At 34.3% G+C, this 14,394-nt stretch overlaps 1 protein-coding gene across 3 annotated transcripts in view; it reads right to left on the minus strand.

Moving 5' to 3' along the window:
* Positions 1-14,394, minus strand: part of AGMO (alkylglycerol monooxygenase) — a 373,576-nt gene that overhangs the window by 162,427 nt on the left and 196,755 nt on the right. For all 3 annotated transcript variants that reach the window (XM_043872923.1, XM_043872920.1, XM_043872921.1), the window contains 2 exons: positions 10,996-11,078; positions 6,699-6,804 (listed from right to left, as the gene is read on the minus strand). In XM_043872923.1, the coding sequence (XP_043728858.1) occupies positions 6,699-6,804; positions 10,996-11,078 (189 nt within the window). The remainder of the gene's footprint in view (positions 1-6,698; positions 6,805-10,995; positions 11,079-14,394) is intronic.

The raw sequence follows: 14,394 nt of genomic DNA on the forward strand, positions 1-14,394 counted from the left end.
GATTGAAGGCGGGAGGAGAAGGTTACAACAGAGGATGAGATGGTTGGATAGCATCACCTATGCAATGGACATGAGTTTGAGTAAGCTCTGGGACAGGGAAGGCTGGCATGCTGTGTCCATCGGGTCGCAAAGAGTCGGACGTGACTGAGCCACTGAACTTAACTGATCCTGGATGAGCCTGGTTGTAACAGATGAAAGCCTTTACAAGAAGGTCTGAGCCTTCCCTGAAGGGAGAGTTTCTCCTTGGAGTCTGATGAAGTAGGCCGTCATGTGGAGGAAGCCCACACGGCCAGGACCCACAGCTGGCCTTGGGGACCTCAGGGCAGCCTCCAGTCAAAAGCCCCAGAAAGTGAGGCCCTAAGTCATATGAGTGCAAAGCAGTGAATTCTGTCAACAAGCTGAGAGAGCTGGAAGTGTATTTTTCCATAGTTAAATCTCAAGATGAAAATACAATCTAGCCGACACCTGCTATGCAGCGTTCTGAGACCCAGAGCAGAGAGATGAGTATGAAGTTTAAACAGAGCCTGACCTCCCGATCTATGGAAACTGTTAGATAGTGAATGTATTTAGTATTAAGTGATTAAGTTTGTGGTAAGTTTTTCCAGAAATCTAAAATTAACACCACACTTATTAAAATCAAGCTCCATAAAGAGGAGGCTTTTTCTGTGCTTTTGCCAGCCCAGGCAATCAGTGAGTATTGAATAAATGTTTCTTTTTGTCACTTAGAGCATTAGGCAAGTTGGTTCTGTCCTCTGCAAGGATTTATTTATCTGGGCTTTTGTCACTAGGATCATCTCACCACTCAGACTGCTCATGGTCACCCCCACTTCCAGACCTTCCCTTGTAATCTCCCTTGAGTCAAGTGCTCTCCACCTTCCCCTCTGCTTGTTCAAATCCTACCCACCTCTTGTGTGCATCTGCAGCAGAGAGAAGTTTGTTTACCATTTAAAAATGATGGGGCTTCCCTGGCGGCTCAGACAGTAAAGAATCTGCTCCAGGTTCTATCCCTGGGTCGTAAAGATCCTCTGGAGAAGAGAATGGCTACCCATTCCAATATTCTTGCCTGGAGAATTCCATGAACAAGGCTACAGTCCATGGGGTTGCAAAGAGTCAGACATGACTGAGCCACTGACATTTTTAAAGTGATATGCTTCCATCTTAATGATTTCAACAAAAAAGGTAAATCAGATTTAAAATTTTTTTGAGATCTAAATTTACAGACATTGCATGTTCTTTTGGAATCAACTAATAAGCAGATATTCTCAGGTTCATGTTTTCATTAATTTTAATGACCTAATCCTCAAAATATTATTTTAAATGTGTGTATGTAGTTTGTATGTGTATATGATATAGATAAGTTGATACAATTATTACTTATATGCCAGATATTATGGTAGGTTTTACAGACTATCTTATTACTCCTTTGAATATAAAAACCAACTTTCATGTTTTTTATTCTCCTTTTTCATGGAGGGAACTAAGGTGTGGTTATTTTAGATAATCACTCAAGGTCATAAAACCAATTGGCAGAGCTGGAGATGGCACTTAGATTTGTGTGACTTCAAAGTCAATGTTTTTTTTTCCCCCAGTATTCTCAACTATCTCCTCAATTAAATAAAAAGTTACATGAAACAAAATACATAGTATTAAAATATATGCAAACAAGTATTTCTCATTATCTTATATACCTATATACTTATCAAAATATCTACTCATCTTTCACCTTGCTATCTTCTCTTTAAGTGTCTATAAGGTTAAACACCTTTAAGCCTACTGATAAAATTTATCACAAATTCACAGGTGATTGCAGAACAAATTATACCAGAGTCAACAGAAAAGAAAAATGTGAGTGCTTATGTGAGTGAGAAATGAGTGAAGAAAAGAATGAAGGGATTGCTTTCCTGTCAAATTTCTTATCCACAAAACAGCAAGTTTTGAAGAAAAAATTATGTGAGTCAGTCAAGATACCGATTGATCTATCCAGAGAGAAATGGTCAAGGGCACAGACTCATTGTTGCACAAACTAGATAGACAACTGTGTACTGGTATAGCAGTAAATTTTTATAAATACCGAGAGAACCGCACCCTTACTTGATGTTCTCTGGATCCAAGCTAAAGAGGACAAAAACTTCCAAAGGAAGTCACAGGATCAGATTCAAATTTTACTTTGTATTTCTGACTTGTAATTACCTAAGAGCTCTTTTGCAATCTAAGTGAAAAATAATTTAAGGTCAAGTTTCCAGTCTGTGTATGCTTGTGTATAGGAGTTTTCAGCTGTAAGTGTGACCGGCAGTATGCCTGTTTAGTATAGAACTGTTGTCATGCACACCTATGAAATGTGGCTTACATAATAAAGCAATATAACAACCTGCCACCAGTCGTTGAGACAAATACAGAAGTCATAGGGCTACTAACTGATGTTGCCAACATATACGACATTGATTTATCAAAGAAAGAGAGGATTAATTACTTCAATGTCAGTTATTCTAGTGATAGATTTAAGGAAAATTGATGAGAACATTGTGTCCTTGTAGGATAATTACTCCTGTCACTCATTCCTAGTTTATACTGAATGGAGTCACTGAGGCCATTCATTAGGTTATTGTACAGCTTGTAGGTGGAAAGAACTGGTTTAGTAAAATTCTGATAAATGGCAAAGATTTACATAAATTTGTAAGATATAAAAGTGTGAGGAAAACACAAATTTGAAATTCACAGTTAAGAAATGAGAATTGCTAACTGCTTTTAATTTTTAATTTTTTGAACTTTAAAAAGGCTCCCCAGGTAAAAAATGTTGATAATAAAATACTTGTCCAGTCTTTACCATCTATTTATTGACCTCTAGTCACAGAAGACTTATTCAGGTTTAATCTTGGAAATTCAGTGGTTACATGCATATTTTAATGATGATACCAGTAGTGCAAATACTTTTTATAACGATAATAATAGTAATATGAAAAATGATAACTAAAATGTATCAAGTGCTTCCTATGTTCTTTGTGTCACTCAATTTTTCCACCAAGCCACATGGTGTAGATATCATTATTACACCACTTTAAGGACATGTTTTAGTGGCAAATCACAGGCAATACCTGCTCTTGAAGAAGTGGCCAGGTGTGTGCCTTTCTGGAAATATTTTGCCATGGTCCTCCCTTCCTTGAATCATAAACCAAAGATAATTCAGAGGCAACTTTTTCACACTATGAGTTTTTTCAAAACACTTTGCAGTTATATCAATAAGACCTTTTAGCTCTCCACAGTTTTCAAGGTACTTTTGCTACATTGCATCTGAAATTTCATCTAAACCCCTTCAGGTAGCTGAGTACTGCTATCAATACACAGAAGAAAGCATTGCTCAGTGATCAAGAGCTGTGGTGCCAGACTGTCTGCGTTGTATCCTGACTTCCTTGCATACAATCTAGGTGAATTCAAACAGTGAGTCAACCTGTTACTCCATCTGCCATTATAAAAATAAATAGTAGTTACCACATCATGAGTTTGATATGAGGACTAAATGGAATAATGCAAATATGCCGTTTAGAACATAGTATAAGTTCCATGCACATTAGTTCTCATTAAACCTATCTTACAGGTAAATGATCTGAGGCACAAAATCCAATGTCCAACAAACTGAGTATCAAGCTAAGAATTCACAACCATAACTTTATGGTCAACATTGTTGTTCCTTCCCAACCCCTATGTCAGTTGTTCCCAAACTTGATTTTGGATCTTGTGACACACCAAAGAATTATTTCAAGGGATCCTTAAGTTCATATAAAATAATAATAATAGCACCTAACATTAGCATGTTAAAAAGCAGAGATGTTACTTTGCCAGCAAAGGTCCATCTAGTCAAAGCTATGGTTTTTCCAGCAGCCATGTATGGATATGAGAGTTGGACTATAAAGAAAGCTGAGTGCTGAAGGATTGATGCTTTTGAACTATGGCGTTGGAGAAGACTCTTGAGAGTCCCTTGGACTGCAAGGAGATCCAAACAGTCCATCCTAAAGGAAATCAGTCCTGAATATTCATTGGAAGGACTGATGCTGAAGCTGAAACTCCAATTTTGGCCTGATGCGAAGAACTGACTCATTGGAAAAGACCCTGATGCTGGGAAAGAATGAGGGCAGGAGGATAAGGGGACTACAGAGAATGAGATGGTTGGATGGCATCACTGACACAATGGACATGAATTTGAGCAAGCTCCGGGAGTTGGTGATGGACAGGGAAGGCTGGCATGCTGCAGTCCATGGGATGGCAAAGAGTCAGACACGACTGAGTGACTGAACTGAACTGAGCTGAACATTTATTAAGCACGTACTATGTGTTAAGCACTGTACTAAATCTCTTACATAGGTTGTCACGTTTAATTCTCAAAACCCTATTTGATAGAGATTATTAGTTTCTCCCTTTACAGATGAGGAAGTTAAGGCTAAGAATCTTTAAGTGACCAAATAACTGCCCAAGGACACACAGCCAGTAAGTACCTGAGCCAGGAATGAAATTTAGACAATGTGGCACAAGTCTTAACATTCACTTTCACCTACTGACTAACTTAAGTAAAGAGATAGCATTCCAACCCTAGATTTCATCCCACTCAGAAGTTGGATCCATTACACTGCCCTTCACCATCCCACCATCAAAAACCTGTGTTTTGTAATCATATATTTTCACATTTACAGCATGGATAACTTAAGAACCTACATTCTCTCATTGTTTTGGAGCATGTAAGATAAACTATCACAATATACCCAAGAGTAGGTGTATTAAGCAGAATTACTCTGTTTCCTCCCTACAATTAGAATTATCTTCCCATCTATAGTATGTGAAACAATTTTGGGTTGTAACCTCAAGAAACAAAATATATGTAGATGTATAAACTTTATTTAATACCTATTTGAATACATAGACTAGATGATATCCAATATACTGAGTCTAATATTTAATGCTTCATCATTTTAAATTCAGATATTTTTAGAAATAGAAATATATTTACATGGTTCAGAAAGTTTAAGGTACCAAAAATATTAACTTAATGAATAATCTTTCCTCTAGTCCTTTCTTTGAGGCACACAGTTCACGTTCCCACAGGCAACCATGTATTAGAATCTTGATTATATTTCTGGAAATATTTGCAAACATACAAAAATATTCATATGCATATTACTCCCCTTCCTCATTTTTATACAATGTGCTTTGTATGGTAGCACACTTCACATACTTCACAGACTCTCCTGTATCATGTTTTATTCTCTCCTTCTTTCTTCTCTCTCTCCCCATTTTATATATATATATTTACACACACACACACACACACACACAGACACACCCCTGTTGTTATTGTTGTTTAGTTGCTAAGTCATGTCCAATTCTTTGTGACCCCATGGACTGTAGCCCTCCAGGCTCCTCTGTCCATGGGATTTCCCAGGCAAGAATACTGGAGTGGGTTGCCACTTTCTTGGATCTTCCTGACCCAGGGATCAAACCCACATCTCTTGCACTGCAGACAGATTTTTTTACTGCTGAGCCACTAGGGAAGGCCATACATATGATGGAGCAACCTCAAATATATATGTATTTTTAATAAATGCTTCATACTGGTATTAAAGACTTCCCTGTTTCCACTGCTAAATGCATATTCTTCTTCACTATGTTAACCATAATTTTTAAGCAGTTTCCTATTAATGGTTTAATAGGACATTAATGATTGTTAATGACTGTTTTCAGCATTCCATTACAAATGATTAATATTCTATATACATTAATTAACACACATATGAATATATCATTTGTGTAGCATAAATTCCTAGGAGAGAAGTGTTGGATGAAAGAGTAAGAGTATTTGCAATTTGACAGATAGCACTGATTTCTCTTCCAAACAGTCAGTCCCAACTTATAACTGTTACTCTGTTATGAAAGTGTCTACTTCAATTTTTCCACTAACATTGGAGAAAATGTTAGCATTTATGTTTCATGCTTAAATAAGGTTACACAATGCACATTCCAGGAATGTTGGCAGGTTTCTTAGTACCAAAGTTAAATGATATAACCCTAAATTTAAAAGACTAAAATCTTGTCCATTAAAGCATTAGTGATAAAAATAACATTTTAAACAGACATCTAAGTCATAAATATGTATTCAAAGTTTCTATGTAGTTCTTAGAAGATAAGTATTAATCCTAACAACACAAGGTCAAATTAAACATATTTTCAGTTGTAGAAAGATCTCAGTGACATTAATGATTTGATTTCTAAAGAATTATTAACTTGCAGGTACTTGACAAAATGTCTCTTTTTTTTTGGACAAAATATCTTAATCCCAATTTTCACTTAAAAGCCTAAAAAAGAAAAGTCTCAAATGGCACAATCTCTGCCAAGAACTTCTTTGTAAAAACCACTTTTACTACTTGCTGAGAAAAAATTATATAGCCTAATTTCTTTCTAAACATCATGCGATGCAATTTGTCCAACTGTTTTATGAAGGCTAATGATATCAATCCAAACTTAGAAAACAAAAATTGAGACTCAACAATATAAACTAGCGCAAGGGAACACAAATAAGTACTGTAAACGAATGGGGAAAAATCTCCCACATGTACTATTCACAGAATAAATAGACAAAAACATTGCTGAATGGATGAGCTAAATATGCAACCAATTGTTAACCCTGCTGTAGCTATCTAAAGCAAACGTCTTACCTCAAAAGCAAATGACCAAGAAGAGATGCAAGGCTTCAGATGACCTGCTCTGCAGAGCACTAGGAACACCAAGCAACGGAACGTTTCCAGAACAGCTGCCTTAGGTCTGAAATAAAATGTCATTTACATGCGTTACCTTTGAATGTTCTTTATTGTCTGTTATATAATAAAATGGGTTGGTTTATTAACGCATTTATTTTCATAATTAATTATGAATTATTTATAATTCACCGATTATTTTAATAATTAATAACTTGTTTTCATTTTCAAGAAACACCTAGTATTTTAATATATTTGAGGAGCATGTACCTCTGAAGCTGTTTGTAAACAGGCATTAAACTAAGACACAAAATGCATCTTTTTAAAGAAAATCTATTATTGATCAATTGACCAAACTTAGTTTGAGCATTGATGAATTGGGGTGAAACATATTCAACTAATAAATAAAATATTAGACAACTAAATTTCTAGGGTTTAGAGACTAGACTCCCCTCACTCACCCAATATATTAATACTTCATTCATTTAATAAATGACTTCTTAGGAGGGCTGATATAGTTAACTACTCTAAAATAATGAATGCTTGAATAGTGAAATATTGGGACTATGATAATATGTTGCTAAATCTGATATTATAGGTAGCATGAATATAGATTTTGGTCAATAATTTTGTGATGAATGTTTTCTTTATAATACAGAATTCTTGAAACTCAAATTCTGACATATATAAAGTATGTATGTGTATTTAAAACATAGTTGAAGGTCACATATAGGCATTTGTAAATTGCCTTGTAATAGCAGTAGTGAACAGCTGCTTTATCGGATTCAAATAAACTTCACAATGAATTCAACCAACACTTACTGTATAATTAAATATTTTCATAAAGGACAAATGGTATTTTTATGATGTACATTTTCTAACAAAATATTATTGAACTAATATCATTATAATATAGCTATATTTTATTTGGTTAATTTAGAATACAGTAGTATGATTTTTGTGTATGTACAAAAAGTTAAGAAATCTTTCCCTTTGTAAAATAATTTTGTATCATCACTGTAAACTTTTTAGATTGATATTTGGGTAATTTTCAATGATAAAACAGAAAATAAAATTTCTATTTTATTTTATTATTATTTTTTTAATTTCTATTTTAAAACAATTCATTTTTATTATTTGTGTTCTATGGCCTTTTATATTGTGAATTAGAACATACATAGGAAGAAACACACAAAACAGAAATATACAGCTCAATGACTTTCAACAAATAAACAGCCATACAACACCACTCAACATTAGCAGCCCTAGGCACATCTCACCTCTTCAGTGTCCCACCCTCCGTCTGTTGCAGAAAGAATCACTCACTACCTGTTGTTTATCATTTACGGTGCTCATACCATCTCCTACCTCTTTATTTACATTTTTATTGAGTTAGCATAAATTCCTAAAAACTATTTTCTACTTTTATCTTTTTTTCTATTTTTTTGTAAATGGGATTATATCACGTGCACTTTTTTTGTATCTAATATCTTTCAGTGTTGTTAGTGAGATACATCTACATTTCTGCATATAGCAGCAGCTCATTCTTCACTTGTGCATAGTATTCTGTTGTGTGAATAGACCAATATTCACGCATCCATTCACCTCGGGAAGGACATTTAGATTGTTGGCCACATTTGTTTATTAAGAACAATGCTTTCTGAACATTCTTTTATATGCCTTTGGGTGTATTGGTTAGTATACACCTGGGATTGGACAGCCAAATTTAATGAAATACTCAAAACATTCTTCAAATTAGGTATCCCAATATAAACCACCTTCTTCAGAGTGTAAGCATTTCACAACTTGTATTGTCAATTCTTTTAATTTTAGACATTTTTGACATAAGATCTTTGAAGTTTATAAAAAATTGCAAATAGCTTTTCCTACCTCAAAATTTTATTTTTTTTACTGTCTTATTAAGATTTTATTTTTGAAGAACTGACTTTCATAATATTATTATAACCTAATTCACCAATTTTATCTATATTATGGATTGTTGTGGACCATTTATTATTTTTACCTACTTCAAGGTTATAGACATATATTACTATGCTATATGCTGGAATCTGTACTGACTTTCCTCTCACTTTAAACTCTATAATCCCCTGAAACCAGAATTAATTTTAATGGAGTGAATTATTTGTAAAGTTTATTTTTCTTATTCCTATGTGGAGATCTAATTTTTCTAAGACCATGTATTGAAAAGACAGCCTTTTCCTTTTCCCATAGCTCTGCAGGGATGACTTTGTCAGAAATCAAGTCTTTACATATGCGTAGATCTGTTTCTAGATTCTCTGTTCTAATCTTTATGCCAATAAAACATGTTTAATTACTATAGATTTATAATATATCTTGATAGCCAGTAGCTCAGCTCCTGCCATTAAAAAAAATCTCAAGACTGTGTTGGCTATTATTAGGCCTTTGCATTTCCATATATATATATATTTTAGAAAGAGTCTGTCAAATTCCACAGAGAAGAAACTTTTTATAATTTTAATTCATATTGCACTGAGTATGTAAACCAACTGCTGTGATTGTAATCTTCACAAAATTGAGTACTCCAATCTATTAATATAGTATCTCTCCATTTTTTAATTCTTTATTTTTCATAATATTCAGTAGTTTTATGTACAGTTTAGAGACATACTACTCCTTTTTTTGGACTTTTTTTTCTTGGTATTTGATATATTTGATCTTTTGCATAAATTTTTTATATTTTCTAGTATATAAAAATATAGTTGATAATTTATTTAAAACTTTTCCTAAATTCATCCATTTGAATAAATTCCCTATAGATTCCTTGGATTTTCTAATTAATTCACTACTCAGATTTCTAGATTAATATAAATTAATTTTCTAAATGTTTTATTAATTCCTTTCAAATCTTTATGCCTTTTCTTTCTTTCTCTTTCATTTCTCCACTGACAGTTTCCAGCCCAGCGTTAAATAACAAACATATCTAACTAGTTCTCAGTTTCAAAGGAAAATTTTCCACATTTCACTTCCTTTCCACAATGACATACCTATATCCAGCATGAGTTCCTAAATAAGGCCAAAGGCAGTGGAGACATTTATATAAACATATACCATAACATACCTTAGGATATATTGCAGTAAAATCAATAGCCTGCTATTCAGCTTATTTATTTGTATCCATGAAAATAAAAAAGTCTTCATTAAAGAACAGTATACTGTTGTACTGTTGCTATTGGCTGATTGATCATTTTAGTATGTATATACTAACAATAGAATTGTGATCCTTAATATATGATCCTGATGCTTTGGATCTGGGTTATTTCAGATTGCCTTCTGACTCAGTTTTTCTATTTTTCTTTTTTGTGGCTCAGTATGTATTTTATCTCTAGTATAGAAAAGTAGGGATGAAAAGCCAAACAAAATAAATGATAAAAATAAAAACATTTTTTTATACTGTACTGTATGAGGGTAAAGAACATAAAACTTTAAATACACTGGTGGCCCTCCATAATCGTGGGTTTTGCATCTCAGATTCAACCAATCTAAGATGAAAAAATATTTTTTAAAAATTTTCAGAAAGTTTCAAAACACAAAACTTAGATTTGCCACTGCCAGCAACTATTTATGTAGCATTTATATTGCATTTATAATACAGTATACATTGTGTTAGGTATTATATGTGATCTAGAGATGATTTAAATTTATGGGAGCCTGTGCATAGGTTCTGTGCATATATATACACATTATTTTATATAAGGGACTTGAGCATCTGCAGATTTTGGTATGAGGGGCTAGGTTCTGGACCCAATCTCCAATGGATACCGAGAAACAACTGTACATACATTTAGGCATATACTGTGAACTATTCAATAGCAAAGGAAAATACTCAAATCATTTTTATATTTTATTAAGTACTCAGAGTTATACTCTATGTTTTGCCAAATTAATCATTTTATTTTATGGGTTTTCTTAATATATTTGACAAACCTAAATTTCATCTAAAGGGCTTAGATTTAAAATGATCCCTTGATGTAAAATCAGACAAACCACTACTCTGTTGCATTTAAAATGAAAGTGTGAAATCGCAGCTTCAGCTTTACTCTTTTTTTTTTTTTTTTTTTAATTATTTTTTTTCCAGTGGGTTTTGTCATACATTGATATGAATCAGCCATGGATTTACATGTATTCCCAATCAACGTTTGCTGAATTTCAAAATTTCACAGATATTTTTAAAATCACATTACAAAGTTACATAAGATGAAAGAATTTCACTTTTTACCTTTGATCCAAAAGAAATCCAATGGAGGTCAAGGTCAGGATAATGAAACAAACCCTCAGAAGGAGACTGACCTGAGATAGTACCTGTCAAACAAACAAAGAAACCAATGGATTCTTTGGGTGGGTCAGCCAAATGAGCATTAGAATTTAAAGCTGGCAGGAACAGCAGCCCCAATTTTATTTTATGTTGCATCATTTGTTACTGACATTTTTCAAAAAGGTTGAATATACAAGGAATATTTTGGTTTTCCTAATATCATTTAGTTATCTTCCTGGGCACTTGGAGAATGAATTAGACAATTCTAATGATACTTTGCTTAAAGTGTTCTTGCTAATAATTCTTTAGAGTTTTGACTTTCATAATTCTTTGAAACACCTGTATCCCCACGTATGGAGAAATCACTTACCTTTTATGAATAAATACCACCTGTAAATGGTTATTTTTAATATCAGCCAAGTCTTTGTTGTTTCAAACCCAAAGCTGCCTTTAATCAAGAAAATATTTAAAGAAGAATGTGTTTATTAGTGTGAACATGTACATGAAAGAGATTATACATATCCACTCACACTTTGATGAAACCTATATATTCCTACCTATAAGTCAAAAGTCCTTTTTTGAGTTAGTAACAAAAACAACATATCTCTCTGTCATAATTACAAATTAATTATATGTTTTGCTTACATGTAAAAATTTAACAGTTACGTTTATTGAGCATCTACTGTTTTACAGCTTCCATACATTAATTCTTTTTATGTCCCCAACAAACTTGCAGAATAGGTATTCTATAAGCTTTGACTATGAGAAAGCAAATGAAATGAAACTCAAAAGATTAAGTAACTTTTCCGTCACACAGAAATAAACGATATCTCTGAAATTCAAAATAGACCTAACTGACCCCAAAGTGTGACGGTGGTAGAATCCATATGAGCAACACACTTAAAGGGATTGGAAGCAGAGGTCTATACTGAAGTTACTCGTGTGAGGGCCAGGTGGTTACTGCTTCAGATTGACAGTAGATGAATAAAATCAAGGAGTTGGATACACAGCCAGCCACTGGACGGCTTCCCTACTCACTGATGGGATTGATGGTTCACAAGAACACCAAAGGTTGCACTACATTGGTTAATAGAGTGATCAAACACTCTCTCAGTTTTCTTTTTCCTAACTAGAGGTAACGTCAAGTCATTATTAACTAATATACACTTTTACAACTAAGCAGCATCTGTCCAAAGTTAGAAACAAAAGGTACCAATTGCCACTGCTGCTCACACCCAGTATCTCTGTTCCATATCATCTTCTGAATCAGCCCCGTCTCTTATGGGCAATTTCTAACACTTCCCAAGTCACTTTCCATATGCCTAGTATGTCATCCAGAATTGCCAAGGGAATTTAACCCTCCAGAGCCATAGTTCAGTACAGGACTATTATTGAGTAGTCAAAGATCTGAATAAAAAGTGTCAGGATGCTTAGGAAAGTGGAGACAGTGCTGGATATCAGATACAGGATGGAGAATTCGGGGAATTCCACAATGTTTAAATGGAGATTTGGAGAGCAGAAAAATGCTATTTAGGTGTGTGAAACTCAGCAGTGGCTTCTCTGGGACAGTAAAGCAAAACAAACAAAATATTTTCCTCATGGTAGAAGTAATGAGGTGTGCTTGAGCAGAGAACAGATTGTGTATGTGTGTGCTCAGTTGTGTCTGATTCTTTGCGATCCCATGGACTGTAGCCCACCAGGTTCCTCTGCCCATGGGATTTTTCAGACAACAATACTGGAGGGTGTTGCTATTTCCTCCTCTCGGGGATCTTCCTGACCCAGGAATCAAACCCATGTCTCCTGAGTCTCCTGCATTGCAGGCAGATTCTTTACCACTGAGCAACCAGGGAATGTTGACTTAAGGGAAATATTTTGTTTCTAAAAACATGCTTCTTATTACCATTATTGAAGAAGGAAGTAGCAACCCACTCCAGTATTCTTGCTGGGAAATTCCATGGATAGAAGAACCTGGTGAGCTACAGTCCATGGGGTCTTAAGAGTTGGACACAACTTAGTGATTAAACAATAATACACACACACACGCACACACACACACACACATAAATATATATATAATATATATATTATATACTATATATATACTATAATATACTATATATATATATAATATACTATATATATAGTATCTATATAATATATATATAGGAGAAGAAAATTGCTTGGAAAATCCCATGGACAGAGGAACCTGGCAGGCTACCATTCATAGGGTTGCAAAGAGTCAGACACGACTGAAGCGACTTAGCATATCATTACTGCTTCTTTTTGATCTTTTAGGAAAAAATTCATATGGGAGGGAGAAATGATTTGTGCCTCAAACCTGTAGCATGATTTTAAATGCTCTAAAAGAATGCAGGGTTTGAAATTATTTGAACCTATTAGCCATGTAAACATGATCAAATTTTTCAGCATTTCTAAGCTGTGTTATGCGTTCAGTACATCTCAAATAAAATATGAGTTTGGCAAAGACTGTAATAAAATACTTAGAAGAGTGCTTGGCATAAAGTAAGAAGTCAACAAATGGTCATAATAATTATCAATGCTATTATATTTAGGCTTTACCAATTTTCCAAATAGCACTCAAGCTAATCTTAATTAATTACAGTATGATAAGGAAGCACAAATTAAAGGTTAATTAGCTCTTCCAAATATCACAGGAAATTAAGAGACAGGGCAAAATATATTTTTTGTTTTGGTAAGGGAATTTATGATCCCTGAGCCAAAAAATGATAAAGAACTCCTCTCTCTGCAAATTGCATCCTAGCTAATGGTGATGGTGTGAAAACCAACTTAATATGACTATTTGCCTGCCTTGTCAAGCCTCTATTGGCTACTAAGTACCTGAAATTTAGCCTGATTACAGCCCTGTATTTGAGTTCCTCTTCCATACCACACTCTCCCTGCTTCTCTTCGTTTGAGGGCTGGCACCTCCAGCTTTTCATTTGCTCACACACACAATTAAAACACCCTCCTGACTGGCCTCTCTAATTCTAAGTTGTGTGTCCACCTATCCTGGCTTCCCACGCTGAGTATGTAGCCAGAGTTATCTCTTCAAAAACACAAGTCATGCTATACCATTCTTACATTCGAAATCCCCCATGAGCTTCAAATCTCACTCTGAATAAAGCTCAGGCTTTACTCTGGCCTCTATACAATATACCCACTGTTATTGTATCATCCCTGGACACTTTCTGTCTTTCACTCTTAAGCTATATCAGAAATTCTGCTCTTGAATATGATGAACTTCCCACTCAAATCTATTTCTTCTACAGTTTCTTAGGCTTAAAATGACTTCCTCCAGTGATCCTTAAGGTTTATCCCTTATTTCATTGAGGTAACTATCAC

This window comes from Cervus elaphus, chromosome 18, assembly GCF_910594005.1.
Source record: "Cervus elaphus chromosome 18, mCerEla1.1, whole genome shotgun sequence".
NCBI lineage: Eukaryota > Metazoa > Chordata > Mammalia > Artiodactyla > Cervidae > Cervus > Cervus elaphus.